This window comes from Microchirus variegatus, assembly GCF_963457635.1.
Source record: "Microchirus variegatus genome assembly, chromosome: 3".
Taxonomy (NCBI): domain Eukaryota; kingdom Metazoa; phylum Chordata; class Actinopteri; order Pleuronectiformes; family Soleidae; genus Microchirus; species Microchirus variegatus.
In genome coordinates this window covers 27,680,030-27,700,899 of record NC_139804.1, presented here as the reverse complement: position 1 = coordinate 27,700,899, position 20,870 = coordinate 27,680,030, and the positions used below count along the sequence as shown (strand labels likewise).

Genomic DNA, 20,870 nt, shown 5'->3' with positions numbered 1-20,870 from the left:
GAGCCAGGGAGCAAAGGAAAAAGGCTGCATAGCGATGTTTTTTTAATAGGTAGGTGGACATATTTCCAGTTAATATATTCTCAAATCAGCTGCAGTTGGCGGCAGGTCAGTAGCCAGTCAATAGAGGTGTGGATAAGGAGAAGAGGGGAAAAAGACAGACAGAAAGGAAGGGCAGAGAGATGAAATCAGGACAAAGTCATGTGACAGTGGGAGGGACATGGCATGGACAGTTATAGTATAATCTGTAAATATACAGCGAGTATTTAAAAACATGTTTTATTACCTTCGGTGGGCTGTCAGATCCAGGGTACTCCCTCTGATCCAGTTTGTTCCAGCGCTGCATCAGTTTAATGACTATGGGCTTGCTGAAGTCCACCAGCTGGAAACCAGTCACGTTTGCGCCTCCGTGCATGAACCTCTCCAAAGATATGTCCTTAAATCCCTGTGGAAAGAAAGACAGAATTAAGGGAACAGAACAGAAGAAGCGTGTGTGACCTAATCCTCTGGAGGATTTGGTGAAAGTTCACATCCCGATCATACTCATTTGCACCCGTACTTAATGTGGAGTGATTTCCACATGTAGTGTCACTTCACAGTAAAGTAGTTGTGAAGAGGGATCAATTTGTGAGAGGAGCAGAGCCAGAGTGTAAAGACATGTGAAGGTTGTACTGGGTAACTGCTAAAAGCTCTGTGTAGCTTGACCTGAGCTTTTTTATTTATTTTTTTTATTTTTAACCATAGCAGAGATCCTTTACTGGCATGGGTTCTGACAGTGATTCCTAGAGCTATGACTGTTGTGCGACTGCCAAACACAATTTGTTGTTTCCACAAATTACTCCAGAGATTTTTATTTACCGTTTAAGGTTTTTTTCATTTTATTTTTTTAACATTAAAAGTTGGAGTGAGTAGAGTCTGTTATGTGGCTCCAAACATCCTGCGCTCTGATTTGAAAGCACAGTAACAAACATACATCAAAAAATAATAGCTGAAAGCAATGACATTAAGAGTTCTTACCAGGTTTGCTACGATGTAATGGAAACCTTTAACATGTTTCCCCACACTGACAGCCTGGAAATAAAGTAAAAACAGAGAGAAAGAGATGATGGGAGAGAGGTGATTTAAACTGGTTTAGAAAAAAGTTCAGACTCCTATTTTGCATCAAACTATTTGGTGCAACCAATCCTAGCAAACTGCCTTGACCTGAAAATTTTTTCTTTTCCACTACATGCTGTCGGAGAAAAATTACAACTGATTGTGTGTCTCGTGTGGGATTGAGTGTCTGACAGTTTGCCAACAAACTTCTTATTCTTTCTGCTCAAACACTAAAGTCAGTAATCGTCATTTGATCTGTACAATTGGATGGGGTCAGATGTGAAACTTAGTAGTTGTATTAACATGGTGCATAAACCTACTTAATACATTTTATTTGAAAGTTGGCTTCCTCTCGTCTCTCTCACCCACCCACACTTATCAGTGATACAGACAGATGCACACACACACACACACACACACACACAGATTGCAGCTGGTGGGGCACACAAACAAAGCAGTATCTGTCTCAGAGCAGGGAGACTCGCCAATAGAGACACCACACAGCCCACCGTGATGGGAGACTGTGTGTGTGTGTCCGTTTGTCTGTTCACACACACCAGAGAAGCCAATTGAGAAGCAGTCTGTCAGTCTGTCTCTGGGAGGCCGTTAGTGGATGTGTGTTTGTGTTGTTCCGTGTTTAGCAGAGTGTGTGGGCACCAATGTTATTCTTGTTTGTTTGCTTGTGGTTGCATGTATGAGTTTATAGGGCTGAACAACTGATCGCTTACTGCAATTTTCAAATCGCAGGATGGCACAATATTTGCTCAAGCCAAAATGTGTGTCAAAATATCATTTTAGATGAATTATTACGACACATCTTATTCTACAGACTGAAGAGAATGTGTTTGTTCCTCACAAAGCTGCACAAATATCACACGTTTATCCTTTTACGTATGTTTTTTTGAATATGAGAATAATGAAGTAAAAATTACCATTCTCTCTGATATTGCGAATCATATCGCAGCATTTCCTGTTTAAATAATCCCAATTAGATATTTATTCAAAATCGCTCAGCCCTAGTTAGAAGCAGAATGTGTCTTCTGTTTGCATGCTTTGTATGAATGTGTGTGTGTGTGTATGTCTGAGATTTTTTGACGTCAATGTGTGTCCTCACAAATCTATAAGTACAAAATGTGTGTGTGTGTGTGTGTGTGTGTGTGTGTGTGTGAGTGTAACTACTGGTCATTGAGTTTGACAGATGTGATGACAGGCGGCAGAACCAATGGAATGTTACACTGGATCCTGAGTCACAGGCCACACAGGCGCACGCTCGCACACACGCTGCAGCATCTGACAGAGCTCAAGACTTAATCACCAAGCAATAGAACTCATCTAATGAACTTGGACAAGCGTAAGGTGTCAGCTTTTGTGTGCGTGTAAATCTGTATCTTAGTGGGCAGCGTGGTGTGGTGGTGGTGTGGTGGTGTGGTCCTACACTGATGTGCAAACACCCCACACTGTGTGTCCCGCTCTGATGTGTCTGTTTGTGAAGTCACATTTTTCATTCAATGTCTCCAGGGGAAATCTCAAACTGTGTTTTCTTCACAGATGTCAGAAAGCATAAGGAGTGCTGTTGTAGCGAGCTGACTGGAGCAGACAGCAGGCAGACATGACACAAGTAAAGAAAACAACAAACATTAAAAAAAAAAAAAACAGGTGCATTCAACAATATTATGTGATGTAATGCGGACTCTAATTGTTTTAAATCCACTCACAGACTCTCATGACTTACCACAGCCCGTGCTGAACGATGTGGTTTAAGGTCTCAGCGTGTGTTGTGTTGTTGAACCTCTTTGCGAGATGTTAATTGCTATTATAATCAGGTTAGTGATGTAATCTCTGCCCTCTCTAACGGAGCTACATCCAAGTCTTTTTGATGGACCATTTCACTTCAACTTATTTGTTTAAAAAAAGTAAGAACATTAGCTCTCGCTGACCCAGTTCCTGCTGCAGGCTTCCCTTCAAAGTGTCACGCCTGGTTTCCCGCTGTTCTTCACTCCTCTTTAGCTCCGTGTCTTTTTGAGTGAACAGTACAGTCTGTAAAAACACTTCATGCAGTCCTACTTTCCATCTTTTATCTCCCACCATTTATGACGCTGTGGTGAAGGCACTATGGGAAAATATTGATGTAATCATTTTGCTTCATTCAGACTCTCACCTCAGTAAAAGTACAGATACAGCAATATAAAATATGAATAAATCACTCCCTTGCCATCACTTTGTCTTTAAAACTGGTGCTATATGTGGAAGTAAGGTGAGTTTACCTTCCGATTACTCTGTCGATCCATGTACCACTGTGCTCTAATACCATCAGTTGTAGCTGCACAGCTCATGTTGTGTGCTACGGTAATCTAATCAACGACGTTACCTGTTCTAGGATGTTCTGTAGTCGCTCAGGCTCCAGATCGATGACATATTTCCTCTCCTGACGTCGGTCCAGGTCCTCCAGCAGCCGGCGATACGCTGCCTCGTTGAAACTCTCCACACAGATTGCACTCACCTATGATAACATATTATGTACATTTGTGTGCATTTACGCAAACAGGTAATGTGCGTGTGCTACCACAAGCAAGTTAAATTGCTACGTTTGCTCCTGCAAAGAAACCAAAGAGTGTGTGCATATTGTGTGCGTGTGTGTGTAGTTAAAAAGTACATATGTATATGCATGCCTGAAGTAATCATGAGTGTTCCATGCTTGTTTGGCCTGGTACCAAAAAAAAAAAATTGTGTATGATTGTGAGTGCCCTGACCTGCCATCCATTCTGTCCCGCTCTCTCCATAATTGCCTGCAGTATTGCATAACCTAGACAACACAGAGGAAATGGAGGGACAAAGACAAAGAGAGAGAGAGAGAGAGAGAGAGAGAGAGAGAGAGAAAGATTTAATAAGTGGAGCCTGTACTTGAGTCACAGCCTGATTATAATTGAAACTTTTGCAGTCGCTCCTCTGACTGTCACCTACAGAGCTCTTACGGACAAAAGGAACGAGCGGACAGAACTGGCTGTGAGTTTAATTGAAAGGGAAACAGCTTCAAGTGACATTTTAATTTAAATTGACCGTCGCATTGTGTCTTTTTTAGTAGTGAACTTTGACTCGAGTGTAAACTCATCTGAGAACAACGACAGCTTTATAGACTGGAACAATACAGAGAAAGGAACTTTCTACAAAGTAACAGGCTTTTAGCTCTCAGTGTTATATTTTATGATTTGAATGGATTTGGACCAGCTTTCATGAAAGCTCAATTGTTGTTGATCAACAAGTGTAGAAATCACTACACTGTTAGAAATAAGGGTTCCAAAAGTGTTCTTCTTCTTGGGGGCAGCTGTGGCCTAGTGGTTAGGGCTTCAAACTCGAGACTGGGAGGTAGCAGGTTCAATCCCCGACCAGTCCGCAGCTGAAGTGCAACTTAACCCCCTCACTGCTCCCCGAGCGCCGCTCACTGGCATGGCAGCTCACTGCGCTGGGTTAGCATGTTCTCCACCTCGCTGTGTGTGTTCACTAACTCACTGCAGAATTGAATTTCCCCTTAATCTACAAGGGCTGAAGTTCAACCTGGAACCATTTGCTTCTGCAAAACCCTTTCCTGAAGAAAGGGTTTTTCAAGGGTTCTTGGTAACACTAATGGTTCCAGTAAGAACCATTTTGATCCAGAGAACCCTTTAAAACCACTTTCCTGAATAAAGGGTTTTAAAAGGGTTCTTGGTGGAACCTTTATAAAAAGGTTCTACCTGGAGCCAAAAAGGGTTCTCCTATGAGGACAGGCCGAAGAAGAGTGTAGAACTTGTGTAGTACACAAATAATATATTTATAATATGGACACACAATTGCCATTTTTTGTAGTCTGTATCACCAATTTCCAAATTATGTGAAAAAAATAAAATGTCAGAGCTTGATGTCACAGCCACGCACAAGGAAAGTGACAGACCTCACAGAGCAAATGTCTGCAATAAAGACAGCGATGTAAACAGAGGCACATATTGTGTATACTGTACCTCAAACCGTATGAACTTTTGCCCTCTATTTTCTGTGTTTGTATAGGGGCTGTTTATTGGTTCAATTGAAGCAAAATGTATGTACATCTGAAGCCCCAGTTATCACCGTGTGTATGGGTGTGAATGTATGTCGTATTGTGTTTGACAAAGACATCGGTCTTTATGTGCAATATGTATGTGACACTGTGCATTTAATCTAGAACCGGTTGTAAATTATGTCTAAATTGCTGTATTCGTGTCAAGGGTTGAACTTCTCAGTAAGGTAGGTGTTGGGTTTTGTTTGCACCATGTGTACATGCATTTATTGAAGAAATGCACATAGTACATGTTGTGTGTGTGTGTGTGTGTGTGTGTGTGTGTGTGTGTGTGTGTGTGTGTGTGTGTGTGTGTGTATGTGTGTGTGTGTGTATCCGGAGCAGAGCAGAGCACAGAGCGTAAAAACAGATCACAATGTTACTGCCCATTTTCTAGCACATTACCGGCAGCAGCAGGGCCTGATGGGAGCCTATAACGAAGGGTCCTGCCTCGGCCAAGTCATGGGTGAACACAGCCCAAACTCTATGCATCCATCCTTTGCACCATTTCCTCATACTTTCCCCTTTCCCCGTTCTCTCAATCATCACCCCTCCTCACCCTGCTATGTGTACACCCAGAGGCTTATGATCCTGTCAGTTCTCTTGCTCCCCCTTTGTGCCTTTTCTGTAATCTTCCCCTGTCTCCCTCCACTGCCTCCTATCTACATCCCCAATCTCCTCTTCCAGTCTCTTCCTCTGCCACCTTGCTTGTCTCCTCCTCTTTTCATTTTGTACTTCTTCTGCTTTTTTCTCCTTTTGGCAGTTCCACCAGCTCAACTCACCTTACCTGTCTCTCCTGCCCCCCCCCCTCCCCTCCTTCCCTTCTCTTTCTCCCTCTTCTTCCCCTGGGTTCTAACCCAGACAACCTAGAGGAGGCACAGACACACACAATTACACACACACATGCAAACACACACACGTATATATACACACATGGCGCAACACACTGATTCACTAATACGCCACTTTTCAGGGCTCTGGGGATGCTGCATCATATTTGACCTCTCTGTCTCTCCCTGTGGCAGAGAATTTGTCTCTGTTTGTGTCTGCATATCTGTGAGAGAGCAAAACGGTGAAAGATAGAGTGAAAGGGATGAATGATAAATAGTGGTTTTGGGGTTTGATGCATCAGCCGTGTCTGCTTCACATGGTTCATGGGGGCGATTAAAAAGCCAGGTAAACATTACGAGACTTGAGGCAAAAACAAAGTCACAGGCTACACCCTCGTTCCTGTAGCTGGATCCTTTCATCGACACGGTGCAGCTTCAAAGGTGTTTGCCTTTGTACAGTATACGTTACCCATACAAAAACAGGGCTAAATGTAGGAGTTAATCTCAGCCTTTTAACAAGATGATAATAAATTGATGATATTGTAACGCTTCCAAAATGAATCCAAATTAAAAAGCTAATTCTTCACTCAAAACCAAACAAATTTGGAAATCTATTTTCATCTTCCATGACTGATTTGACTTTGGGCTCTCAGATTGGCTTCTGAGAGTCTTTTCAGTTACTGTATCTCTCGTTCTCAGTGGAGTTCATGAGTACTTCAGGAACAGTGTAGAATATACCAATACTGACTTACAGCCTCTTTTACGTTAATTTCCCTTCTTTGTCCTTTTTTTAAAAACCAACAAGGGAGGATTTGGTTACAACAAAGCTGCTATAATTTAAAATTCACACAAACTTCAACTCTCCTCAATCTCAGACCCACAGTTTTTTCCACTTAACAGCCAATTAGTTTAGTCCAAATTTAATACTAACTGACTTGTTGATTTCCTTGGATGTTTACACTACTCAGTGTAGACGTGTCCTTCAGATAATCCTTGCAAAAAAAAACATGTAACACATGTAAAGCAGCCAAATTGAAAACCAACTCTTTTTAAAGCATAGACATACCTCTGTCTGTGTCATAGAGGAAGACAAATCGACTCCAGTCATAATGGTCCAACAGTGACAGCAAAGCCCCTCTGATGGACGGTCGCAGCTGCAGGGTGAACTGGCCTTCTCCTTCAGTGGGGAAGCTGGGGGTCACGAGGCTGATGTGCAGGGCCCCACAGAACGACGTCAGTGTGTTCACCGAGCGCTTGTCGTAAAGGCCGAAGATGGCAAAGACTCCCCTGGAATACTGAGAACAGACTGTTGCAAGGATGTGCGGGAGAAAAAAAGGAGAGATGGAGTTGCAGATAGAGGGATCAGGGTGGGAAGGGAGGAGGAAAGAAAGAGATTAAAAAATGAAAGTTAATAGGGAACAAATGCTTTCGATGCCTTTTCTGTGAAAAACAGAGCAAATAAGTTGGTAGAGCAACGAGAAAAATGCATTGACTCTGTAGAATTTTGCCAACCATTTTATTAAGCTACAGCCTCAGCATGTGTCAGCCAACTCCCAATTAAAAATCCACAAACACCACTCTCTATGTGAACCTTCATAAGTGTGACTCATTTACCAAAAACTTCCACAGAGAAAAGACAAATCTATGCCTTACTTTTGTTGATTTTTTTTCCTTCTCTACCAATTCTCATACATAAAGTTATGAAGCATGAGTCCACATATTTGCATGCTCATCAGATCAGCCTGGCAATCAAAAATCCTCCTGATCAGAGTTAACCATCCATGGACACACACATATGATTTGTGTAGCGCACTTTCATCAAATGTGAAGTCCTTTTCCACTACAATGATGCAACGCAGTCTTCAAATATCCCAAAGCTTTCATCTGTGACAAAGAGACACTAACATCCTCCACTTATCTCGCTTCCAAAATACCTGCCCTATGGTTCGGTTTGCCAGTCATCCACACTCTTATAATAATAAGGGTTCCAAAAGGGTCCTTCTACAAGGGCTACCCAGAACCATTTGCTTGTGAAAAATCAAGGGTTCTTGGTAACACTAATGTTTCCAGTAAGAACCATTTTTGATCCAGAGAACCCTTTAAAACCCCTTTCCTGAATAAAGGGTTTTAAAAGGGTTCTTGGTGGAAACCTCCAAAAAGGGTTTTCCTATGAGGACAAGACGAAGAACCTTATATGGTTCTACTTAGCACTTTTATTTCTAAGAGTGCAGACTGGTGTTTGACCAAAACTGTGTTTGAACATTAAAAAAATCCAAGAATTAAAAGAGTAAACTGATAAAAAGTGTGTGTCCTCCCCACCTCTCTCTCTTTTCGTCTTCTCTTACGTCCATTCTTTCAGACAGACATGTTTCAAACCTGCAGCTCTATCTCCTGCGTCATATTGCCCTGTTCAGCCTGCATGTAATATCTCACACTGGAGTAAACATTTAGACAGGCGAACCGCAGGCTTCGCTTTAGGCAACAGCCGGTCTTCACCATGTAACCTTTTCTCTTTTGACCTCCTTGTGATTCGTGTCATCTCGAAGCCTTTTTCCGCTCTCTTCTCATTTTTGGGACAGACAGCTGCATCCATCCTTTCCTTTCCCCCCCTTTTTGCTTCCTTCGTGTCTTCTGCTAGGACTGCATCATCTTTCTCTTACTCCCTCTCTTTCATGGGAGTCGGAGTAATTCCATTGTCAGCCGTAAGCCTCAGAGGGGCTAAACACTGAGGGAGATGCAGCTTTGGTGGTTTGGCTTGTGGCAATTAAACAGAGTTGAGGCCTCTGCACCCAGGATGCAATAAGGCAGGGATTTAGTCTTTGATTATGACAGGAGCTAAATGTCTTCAATTCAGAGTACTAGCGTACTATGCACTTAGCATGCGTCATTCAGAAGAAGCTGAGTCACGGTGTCCTCAAAGTTCATATACTTAGTGTCCTCAGAGATGATTTTTTTTAACTTCATTTTAAAGGTTTTATATGATACTTGAAAGCACACAAGCAGAGAAGAGACAAATAAGGTGGTGAATAGAGATGAGCCTGTATGTGTGTGTGTGACAAACTACATAATGACAGGTGCTATATTTAACTCAGTCTAATATACGTTATGTTTATGTCCAGTTGTTGAAGCTGACGTTGTCATTAAGTGCTCAGAAGTTAGGAAAAGAATCACAGAAAACCAAAATAACAAGGGAATGACAAAAACGTACAGCAAATAGAAAGCAGCTATTAAAATTGAAACACGCAGGGAAAACCGTACTTGGCATTTATGACGGCAGCTTTCTGCAGAAAAATGGCTCAGGGAAATGATGTCATTAAACTGTCTAAGGACAAATGAAAAACAAAATACAATTGCATTTCTTTGACAACAGTGTCATTGCAAATGCAGTCCCCTCGATTTAAATTAATTAGTTTTTGTTATCACCTGTTTTTTCTGCAAAAATAAAAAGGCAGCAGAATAAAAAATAAGCATCTGTGAAATGACAAACTGGTTAACATTCAGGGGTGCTGCTCAGTGCTAACTTGCGTTTATTTGACTTTTTAAAAGATTTTAACCCTTTAAGGTACACACCAAGAAAAAAGCAAAGGAAAAATGATTTCTTTGTATTTTTTATTATTATTTTATTATTATTTTATTTACTTATGATAACAATAACGGAAATCAATATATATATATATATATATATATATATGTAGATATATATATATATATATATTTATTTATTTATTTATTATTAAATTTTAAATATTACATTTTAAATATTAAATTAGACCCTAATATTTCAGATACAGGCCTCTACCAAACGGTTGAGACCTCTGTTCATAATAAACCTTGTTTGCATAATTCATAAAGTACACCATTCAGAACAAATCACATTAAGTGTTAGTGAGTTCAGCTTGATGCATTTTTCAATGAGACATAGTGACTTATAGTGTGGTCGACCAAATGGTTGAGTAGTACCTTCGCCTAGATGCAGTTTGTGACATCCCTTTTCATAATTTGTATTTTTCACCAACAAAACTAATGGATCTAGAAAAGAACTCGGAGAGCGCAGGCCTCCGCCAAAATAGCGATGAAATAGTGATAGCGTCTACGGATCACGCCCAAAATGTAATCACTTGTTCCTGGTCCCATTGCGGACATTTACTGAAAATTTCCATCTGCGACTTTTCGAGTTATGTTGCTAACAGACAGACAAACAGACAAACAAACTCCGGCGAAAACATATACCTATTCTTAACACTACAAAGACATGCAGCCATATACTCAGACATACACAGACTCAGAGCACAAAACAAAAATTCCATGTATGTCATTCTCATTCTGACTTTGCCTCTCAGACTTGCTCATCGCTTTTTTTGTTCCACGTATCTCTTTCTAATGTCTGACCCAATGGGCATGTTTCGCTGCAGCCCACTTCACCAACACCACCTCGCCGCAAGGTTGGAATGTGCCAGGCAGTGGCGTCATTGTAATAAAACATATGCTAAGCTTGCTTCATAAAACTTTAATGAGAGGAGAGGACCAGCGGCATGGTGCATCATCACCACAGTAAAAGCATTGGACACAATAGGTCTCCTGGGACTTTCTTTACCTCTAGCTTCCATTACTCCCCTCACTTGTTTTCCAACAGCATCGCAATATGTTTGATTTTTTTTTTTCTTAATTACTTGCCCGTTTGTAAAACCTGTCTCTCTTCATGAAGATTACTCTGCAGTATTGCACACAGTTTATCCAGTCTACATCTTCCTCTGCAGCACTCTGCCTCGATCTGATTTATTTCATTTGCACGTGTGCATTCAGAAAGGCATCTTAAATCATGTCCATATCACTTTGTCTCTCAGTGTCCATTATCTGATCACAACTTTCTTCCCTGTGGTCGCCTTCCACCCACATAATATCATGAGCATATGAGGGAACAATAACAACAACATACATGAAAAGTAACATGACACCAGTCAGCCACAGCATTAATACTGGTAACAGGGTCTATTGTGGCAGTGGGAAATGTATATCTGATACTGAGACTTGTAATGTAGTAGAGCTGCAACTAAAAATTATTCATAATTGATTAGCATTTTCTCGATAGATCAATAATTGTTCAGTCCATAAAATGTCAGAAAATGTTTTAAAATGTTGATCCGTGTTTGTCAAACCTGGAAATGACGACGTTCTCAACCGTCTTGTTTTGTCCACAAACCAAAATGATCCAGTTTTAACGATTTCTTTGTTTTATGGAGCATATAGACCAGAACATATTCACATTTAAGAAGCTGAAACAATCAAACAGCTTGTTTTAATAATCAGAAAACCCTCAAACGGATTAATCGATTATCAAAATAGTTAAAAATTGATTAATCGAGTAATTGTTTCAGCCCTATAATATAGAAACAACCATGTATTCAGACCAGGTACAATAGCCTTTGTGAGCATTTGATACAACCCCTATCGCCCTATGTCAGCTGAGACAACACACCCCACGACCCTCATGTGGAGGAGGATGCAGCTATAGAAGATGGATGGATGATAGCGTTGTTTTATTTTTTAAAAGACATTATAAATGAAAACTAATCAGTAAAACAGGACAAAGCAGCAACTGTGCTTTATTTTCTGTAGTTTGCGTTTTCAATCCGGCTTATCAGTATAACCTATTGCTCACTGTATGCACACTGTTTGAATCACTTGATTTATGAACGAGAAGAGGACTTTAATAACACGGCCTGACACACAGCGAGCTGAAACACACTATATACTGTATATATGCACTGTAGATATGATGATAAGCTAATCTATTTACACTTACCAGACCAACAGAAACAGAACCAGGTCACCTTTGGTTAAGTATCTCTCCTCTCTACCAGCAAGTGAGGGTTTGTCTTAATCTATTGAATTAAACTATTTATTAAAAAAAAAAGAGAGACTGAATTACATTTTCAGTAGAATTCCTAAAAACATGCTAAAAATACTATTACATTTTAATGTTTCATTGTAATTGGGGTGACGGACTAAAAGCTTTATAGCATTTCATTTCGCTTATTGTATTCCTTTTGTAAGAACAGATGTATGCAGGGCCAGAGGACTGCAATGTGGGCACATTTTGCCCCTAATTGCAATAACCTTTTCTTAGGCTTACGGGAAATTTATTTCATTTATTGTTTCATTTATTATTATAATTGTAGCAACACGATTAAATGGTGGCGGTACACTAATGACACTGTGTTGTTTTTTTCGACTAAACAGTTTTGCATTTATTTAAAAAAACCACCAGCATGAACACGGAACTCTATGAACAGATTCAAAGAAAGACGGTTGGTCTGCTTCTTAAAATGATATAAACAAGGCAAAAGGTGGAACATGGTTTGAATAGCAAGCTTGAATTTTGTCAGGCTGATTTCTCCTAATGTGCTATGACACAAATACTGTCCAGGGTGTTAATACAAAAGCCAAGTAGTGAGATTATACACTCAAAGTGGAATCACTGGGATCACCTTCTGAAGTCTCAAGACAGCTCCTACGTTGCAGAATATCTCAAAGCAACAAAAATTAATCCTAAAACAACAGCTTTAACAACGATACAGAAACAAATAATAGGGAGAACTGTGCGTTTGACATTGCCAGAGTGCTTTTTCGAACACAATGTTTTCCAATAACTCTGGTGCTGTAAGAGAAATCTAGCTTAGTATTCTCAGTGAGAACATCAGGACAGCAACGGAAACCGAAAAGATCATTATCAAAGGAACTGAGGAAGAGAAAGCGGCTAAGTCAGAAAGCAGAAATGAGTGAATATTGCACCACATTTGAGTCATTGCAAGGAGCTAAAAGAGGCAAAGGATGCGAGGGACAGATGCTGAGTTTTCCACCAATTACTCTAACCGTCGAGAATGACAAATTATCTGTGACATATCTGGCACATTTGTTGCAAATGGCAAAAATTAATCAGTTCTCCCTGAGGCCACCGCAAACATTTATGTCAGTCTTTATACGTCTAACAACAAATATGCCCTGGAAGATTGAAATCCATCCACATTCATTAAAGTTGATGTTGTAACAGGTTGCACGTGTACACATTTTTTCCTGACCCTGTTTTAATTAATTTGACCTCTTGGGATACAAGAAAAACGGCATAAAACCATAAGGCAACAAAATATCCATCACTGAAAAAAAACCGAAGAACGATAACTGTTATGATTTAAAGGTGCCATATGTAAGATTGTGGCCAAAAACAGTTACTACATTCAAATTCAAAATACCGAGGTATTTTAGGTTTCGTTTTCTGACGTAACTGGCAACCCGTGGTTGCTCGGCAGCTGAGACTCTACTGACTGCAATGACTGGTAGACAGTGGTAGGTGGCGCCACATGCCGAAACATGATTTGCAGTCTGCAAAAAAATGTTTTAAATGCAAATATTTTGGCTGTACTGTTGTTGTTGGTGAGTTCAGTTTGTTATATGAACATTATTCCTGAGTCTCTGTGACATATTAGGAGGATTTTATGGCCAGTTGATTTAGATTTATTACATAATGCACCTTTAACTGATTTTAACTTAATTCTATGTATAAAACTGGGTGTTTCACATTGTTCACAATCCCAGTTGACAGATGCACGAAATAAGAGAGTGAACCAAATCAAATTACTGACACTGCATGATCTTCCTACAAAGTTTGGTGCGGGGGGCACTTCAAATTGAGCCACTCTTAGGTTTCTGAGAAGCTGTAGTTTGTTGAACATTCACTGGAGATAAATGGAGAGCTCTCTCTCTCTGCTTCAGTAATTTCAGCTCTTACTATGTGGATGGCACTTGCTCACCGGCTGCCTATTTTCCTTGAGAGTTTGATAGCTGCTTTCTGCTTTTCAAACCAGTGGAGATCAAGGATGGAGTTTAGCAGCAGAGCAGGGACAGCACAGGACATGGAGCTTTTATACAATGTAAAATAGTGGCTAAGGACTTAAAGCACTAAAAAAAACAATAACATAGGCTTTTGTGAATATGAATTCAATTTTCTCCACTACAAAAGTGCAGTAAATGCTGTTTCCCGCTCTTGTTTTGTACTCATAACAACAATACCTACAACTAAATTGTTGATTGGTACGACGAGTAGTATGAAGGATTTCTTTTGAGAGGAACTGAAGCAATAGTGTCATATGACAAAGGCACCTGCACACCATCCAAAGAGAAGCATTATGAACACAAACCCTGGGGATCAATATCTGGCAGAGACCGAAGTCTCTGTATGGATTTCATATTTGTTCCTAGTTTATAACATGGATTATGGCACAATGGAACAAAAGAGAATATGGGCAACTCGAACGGAAGAAGCGAATTTTACCAAATATCATATTGATAATACAGAAGCAGCAGCAAAGCAAACACAAAATTATTAAATGACTGAAAATGAGCAATTATTAGTTTTTCAATAATATTTCACATTAGATCTGAAACAATCTATGCATCCGTATCAATTTCACCCATTCCTTAATAAATTATTTTTAGCCTTGATAACAACTGACCAGCCATCCTAAGCAGATCAATATATGTCGATTTAGGATGTTATTGAGTGCCTACCTTTTTGTTTTTGCCTGTTTTGAGTCGAGGACGCCGAAAAGAGCACAATTACAGATATAAGTAATATGCAACTTTTGTCATTAAAGTATCTGAAAAAGGACTAGAAACTCAACAAAATATATTATATGTTGAGTAGAGTACCTACAGTTTCCACAACATCTCCAACACTCTAGTCCATAGATATCTGAATTTTTAGTCAAGCTAACAGACTTTTTTGCCACCTCATAATGACGTCATGCTTGACCTTCTCTGCTATGACGTCCGGCGCAAACCCTCATGAAACATCACAGTCAGGAAGGTAACATTTGGTACTGCTCGTTAGCCATGCAGCGGGCTGTCTTTCATTTCTTTTTTATTTAAGCATGTTTATTTTTCATTAAAGCATTAAAGCTCTTTTTGTGTGAAGTGTGAGGAAGAACAATAATACCACGATCCCACGCTGATACCCGATATCATCAAAAGCCGTTTCTTTAGGGGGGTTGTCACTGTTTTGATTGAGAGACCCCTAGTGGCATATACCGCGTATTTTGTGGTTTTAAATAATTTTGTAGTTTCTGTGTAACACTCACACTCATGGGTGCTCATTGTTTATGTCATATTTATCATCAGCATGCTGTTCTAACGGATGAAGGGTTAGCACTGGCATCAGGCCTCAAGTGTGCTCATATAATATTAACCTGATAGATAGATAGATAGATAGATAGATAGATAGATAGATAGATAGATAGATAGATAGATAGATAGATAGATAGATAGATAGATAGAAAGTTTGCTAGCTAAAAGGTAGATAGATGATATCTAGCAAGCTAAAATCAAAATCAGATATATAGAATGAAAGTTTGCTAGCTAAAATGTAGATAGATGATAGCCAGCTAGCTAAAATGAAAGTTTGATAGCTGATAGATAGATAGATAGATAGATAGATAGATAGATAGATAGATAGATAGATAGATAGATAGATAGATAGATAGATAGATAGATAGATAGATAGATAGATAGATAGATAGATAGATAGATAGATAGATAGAAAGAATTCAAGTTTGCTAGCTAAAAGGTAGATATATGATATCTAGCTAGCTATAATGAAATTTGCTAACTGATAGATAGATAGATAGATAGATAGATAGATAGATAGATAGATAGATAGATAGATAGATAGATAGATAGATAGATAGATAGATAGATAGATAGATAGATAGATAGATAGATTTCAAGTTTGCTAGCTAAAAGGTAGATAGATGATATCTAGCTAGCTATAATGAAAGTTTGCTAGCTGATAGATAGATAAAATTAACATTTGCTAGCTAAAATGTAGATGATATCTAGCTAGCTAAAATGAAAGTTTGCTAGCTGATAGATAGATAGATAGATAGATAGATAGATAGATAGATAGATAGATAGATAGATAGATAGATAGATAGATAGATAGATAGATAGATAGATAGATAGATAGATAGATAGATAGATAGATAGATAGATAGATAGATAGATAGATAGATGTGTTTTGTTTGCTTCTGTTTGTGTCGGGTTTGCTGTGCTTGTGAATGAGTCCATTCATCCCCTTGTCTGTCTCCTCTTTGCTTTCTGTCTATCTTCCCCTTTTTTCCCCCACCAAACTGCATCACACAGAAAAGGAAGAGCAAGAGAGACAGAAAGAGCAAGAAAGGAAGAGAGTCGTTCCAAAACACACAAGGGACTCTGACATTGATGGCAGTGATTTTGCCAAGCAGACACCACAGAGAGAACGCAGGGGAAACTGACAGCAAATATACACAAAAAAAGCAGGAAGCAATTGTTGCCCAGCAGGCCATTTGGAAACGGACGGAAATTAGTCCTCCGCTTCTTTATAGCTCTCTCTCTTTCTGTGTGTGAGTGCCGAGTAGGATGATCAAATAAAAAGAGCAAACACACACATTCTGCCTCAAAGGTCATCACATAGGTCAAGCTTTGATATACAGAGGAGATAATAGATAATACTAGCTTTGATCCTCATACATAGATATAGGACTCGGGATCAGATCACCACACTGCTCTGCAGTCATGTGTCGAGTGCCTGCACACAACGATTACATCGGGCCAGCACTTTGCTCAAATAAACCATGGATGTAACAATACTATTATATGCCTGACACAATGTATTAAACAAAATATAAACTTTTACCATCCACAAAGATACATGTCAGATGACACCGAGCTTTAAAACAGTCCTGTGCGACTTTAAAATAGAAACAAATGTCTGCTACATTTAATCCATTGTCAAATGAGTTCACACAGTGCTGATTAAGCCCATCAGCTCCACATGACTCTCTCTGAATTGCTCATTATAGGGGTGCTTAGGTCTCTTGTCACTTGGCGACTTTTCCGCATTGCAAACAGGTGATTCATTTCATTTCAACAGGTAAAGGGGATGATGGAACACAAAGAGGTGCTACGACGCATCTCTGAAGTGAATTCTACTGGTCACAAACCCAGCTGTTCAGGAGTTTGATATAAACATAAACGTTTCTTGTACTTGCCGCCTGTCCCTGTCCTGCTCATGTATACACACGAAGAAGGTTCTTGACACAGAAAGCAAATAATAACTTCCTTTCTGTTCACTAAGACCAACAATAATCAAAGTTATGTCGCACGTTGGTTCTCACAAGACAACGTATGCTATAGTAAGACAATCCAGGCCGATTATATCAAAAAAAGTGAGGGCAAAGACATTATTTAAAGCGGACCTAGACTGGAAGTTCCAATTAACGCTGTCTTTTAGTGCGTATCAGCGTCATTACCTTGTTTAAGAAGCCCTGAAGGTTCTAAACAAACAGTTCAGCCACTGCTGAGAACGCTGTGTTTTATTGTAATCTCGGGCTCAGCGAGATCTCTGAAAAAACCCGGTCCGGTTACGTAAACACAGGTTCTCCTGAACAGCAGATCCTCCTGCTCCAGGCACTAGTCCGGGCACATCCGGTTGCGTACATTGAACGGCAGAAGAAGAACAACGTCCGTTGTGGAGGTGTTTCACGAGCGACAGTGTCTTCTGACTCTGGGTCTGACTCCAGGTCAAAGTCATAAAAGGGACTGCGGCGGGGAGTCGTGAAGAAGCTATTTTTAAACATTGTTAAAACAATGTTTTGATAATGGGGGTGAGAGTTCAATCTGAAATATCGCGACTCAGGAACAGCGTCAGAAAAGAGGATTTCAATCGGCTCGTATACAGCAACTAGGAGGTTTTTGGCCATAAAAACAAGTTAATGTATGTAAGTAGACCTCCATAACTAACATATATGTGCAACAGGACCACTCTAGATCCGCTTTAAGTAGAAATAATGTTTTTCATGTAGAGTTTTTGAAGTTTCTTTGATCATTTTTACAGGTCTGTACATTGGGGAAATCTAAACTTCAAAACTCACACCTCAATATCAACGTGGCATTTCTGCATTAGTCAACAGTGAAAATGGAGCGTGACAAAGAAACTGTGGAGGAAGTGAATTACACGCAAAAGCCACTGAACACTGATGTTGGCTGTGACTAGTACTATCTCAGTCCAATGAGCCATGAATATGAACAATCAGCACTTCTGTTTCCTTTTCTGTAAAGTCATGGGGAAATGAACACATTTTGGTAACATCTCATTAGTGTCTCTACTCCATATATCTTAGCTCAGCACATTACTTGGAACATCAGACTCGTCTTGCGCACAGACAATCACACGCAGTGGCAGTGAGAGTTGGGCTCAGTTGCCTTTTTCGAGATGACAAGAACGTAATTCACACAAAACTGCTGAAGTTGCAGACTTTTTTGAGATGTTTACTGGAATCGCAGCGGGCGCCATCACGAGTTGTACCGCATTTTACACCTGCACATGCACCTGTCGAATTATTATCAGATGACTTCAGGCAGTAAAACAGAAGCAAATATATTCAATGTGACAATACCACATAGAATACGCCACAGTAGTAACACCATTTTCTTAATTGGCATAGAAATGTACATCATGTTGTACGCACCATTGGAAAAGCTCTTGACCACAGCCCACTAACAGCAGGATTAGATTATCTTTTGTCTTGTAAACCGGATAATCAAAATTAGTCCTTATTTGAGATTTTTCAAACAATGAGTCAGCCGACACTGGCTGCTTTACACATTTTCCCCGACATTGTTATGTAAATACGTAGGTTTGTGACATTCAGAAAATGGATGTGTCATCATGGAAAACAGTCATTATTTGGACTGCAGTTACAATAAGCGTGCCAAATTTCCAAATCTCTTGCCCTTTAAGAAATAAAACAAATTCTTGTTATTATGCAAACAGTATTAAAAAAAAAATGTCCCTAGGACCCGTGTTAACTGAAGCATGTTATAAACCTTGTAATACTGAACCTGGCAAAGAGAAGCCTGTGGCAAAAAAATGTGTCTTTAAAGCGTATCTGCTTTACAACACGAACATGCACACATGCCTGCACACGCACATGTATGCGCACACACACACACACACACACACACACACACACACACACACACACACACACACACACACACACACACACACACACACACACACACACACACACACACACACACACACACACACACACACACACACACACACACACACACACACACACGTTTGCAGCTGACTATACAATATTGACAATGTGCTGCAGAAGCTTTGTCCCGCCAATAAGGTCTGCAGCCACAGAGATAAAAGATAGATGGAGGGAGAAGGGAAGAGAGAGAGAGGGAAACTACATGTCACCTGTCACTGTGCTGTGCTGCATACCCTTAGGACACAGCCCTTTAAGCAGGGCTAATCTTTCTCTTGCTCACCCTCTGTGTGTCTGTGTGTGAGAGAGAGAGAGAGAGAGAGTGAGAGAGTGAGAGAGATGTGACAGAGAGCCTTTTTACTCCAGTCATCTTTAAGCACTACTAACAGTAGCTAATGCCCTGCGGGCCTGTCCAGTATGACCACAGTCATTCATCACACACACACACGTACACACACATGCACATACATGCACATGCATGCAGAGCAAGGAAAGAAAGGCACACACGGCCAATATCAAAACCATTCATCACAGCAGACAAGGGAGAGGAAAGGGGGGAGAAGAGAAGAAAGTGAGGAAGGGAGGAGGAGAAACTCACTCACTATGCTCGACTCATACTGTACGTATGTAAGTACCGAGCTTTCATCTCCTCTCATATGGAGAAACTTGCTTTCCAGTGGCAGGCCATGCCACTCTTGCACTGCTCTCTTTTGATATGCTTTTTATTTTCCCTTGCAGTTTTGTATAACCGTGCATAACCCGTCAAATATTTCCTACTTGTCAATTCCACACTTGGGACCGCAGCCCCAGGTGCATAAAGCCATTTTTGCTCGACATGGTTTTGCATACAGGCCTGTTTGAAGGAACTGTATGTTTTAGAATGTAGAATGTTTATGCGGTAATTCAACAGCGAAATCTAACCGCAGGGCATCATTTGATAGTGTTATTAGAAAAGGGTGTGAGTAGAGCAGGTTCATAGGAATGGTCTCTACTTTTCATCTTGTATCGTAAAGCAGCTCGTCAGTCTCAGACATGTTGAAAAATCCCCTTCACATCTGTAAATCGATTGGCAAAGACGCATGTTTTATTGACCAAATCATTCACATGATTTCATACTTGGCCCTTCATCCTTTTGCTCACAGTAGACACGAGTTATGATTCATGATGTGTGTTTATCTGTAAAAAAAAAAAAAAAGAAACCTCTTGTTTCTTTCTGGGAGCAATGCCTGGAAACATTTGCTGCAGATTTACTGTGAATGTAGCAGCAATGATTTGGATTTGTGTCCAGTTGCATCCGGCGTGCTGTGCTGTGCAAAACAATAGTGTAGTCGTTCACTCTTAAGAAACAGCAAGTCAGACGGATAACTCAGATAAGAAGGTTACTTGTCTGATTCATTCGCAGGATAATAGTTCTACACATAGAATCAGGTCCTTTTTTTTTCTATTCTTTCAGTTCCTCAGAACTAGGGTTGCAAAGGGGCGGAAGATTCCTGGGAAATTCCCAGAAACTCTCTATGGAAACTTCAGTTTGGGAATTTGGAAAATATTCCAAATTGGAAACTTTCCATTGGAATTATGGGAATTAATGGGAATTTTGGATAAATTAAAGAAACTGAGAGATATACCAACATAAAGATAAATATTTGTTTTTTTTTCACAAGTAGAAGTTGCAAAAGGATACAATTAAATTAAACAGTTAAATATATAAATAAAATAAAATAAAATAAAATAAACATGACACAAATATATTTGTACTTCTTTCTTTCATTGAACAACGAAAACATG

The 20,870-nt window shown here is 39.8% G+C and overlaps 1 protein-coding gene across 3 annotated transcripts in view; it reads right to left on the bottom strand.

Moving 5' to 3' along the window:
* Window positions 1-20,870, bottom strand: part of gria4a (glutamate receptor, ionotropic, AMPA 4a) — a gene marked incomplete at both ends in the record, with an annotated part of 108,190 nt that overhangs the window by 47,442 nt on the left and 39,878 nt on the right. For all 3 annotated transcript variants that reach the window (XM_083886687.1, XM_083886688.1, XM_083886686.1), the window contains 5 exons: window positions 284-442; window positions 1,015-1,068; window positions 3,461-3,592; window positions 3,843-3,895; window positions 7,055-7,294. In XM_083886687.1, coding sequence (XP_083742813.1) covers window positions 284-442; window positions 1,015-1,068; window positions 3,461-3,592; window positions 3,843-3,895; window positions 7,055-7,294 — 638 coding nt within the window. The remainder of the gene's footprint in view (window positions 1-283; window positions 443-1,014; window positions 1,069-3,460; window positions 3,593-3,842; window positions 3,896-7,054; window positions 7,295-20,870) is intronic.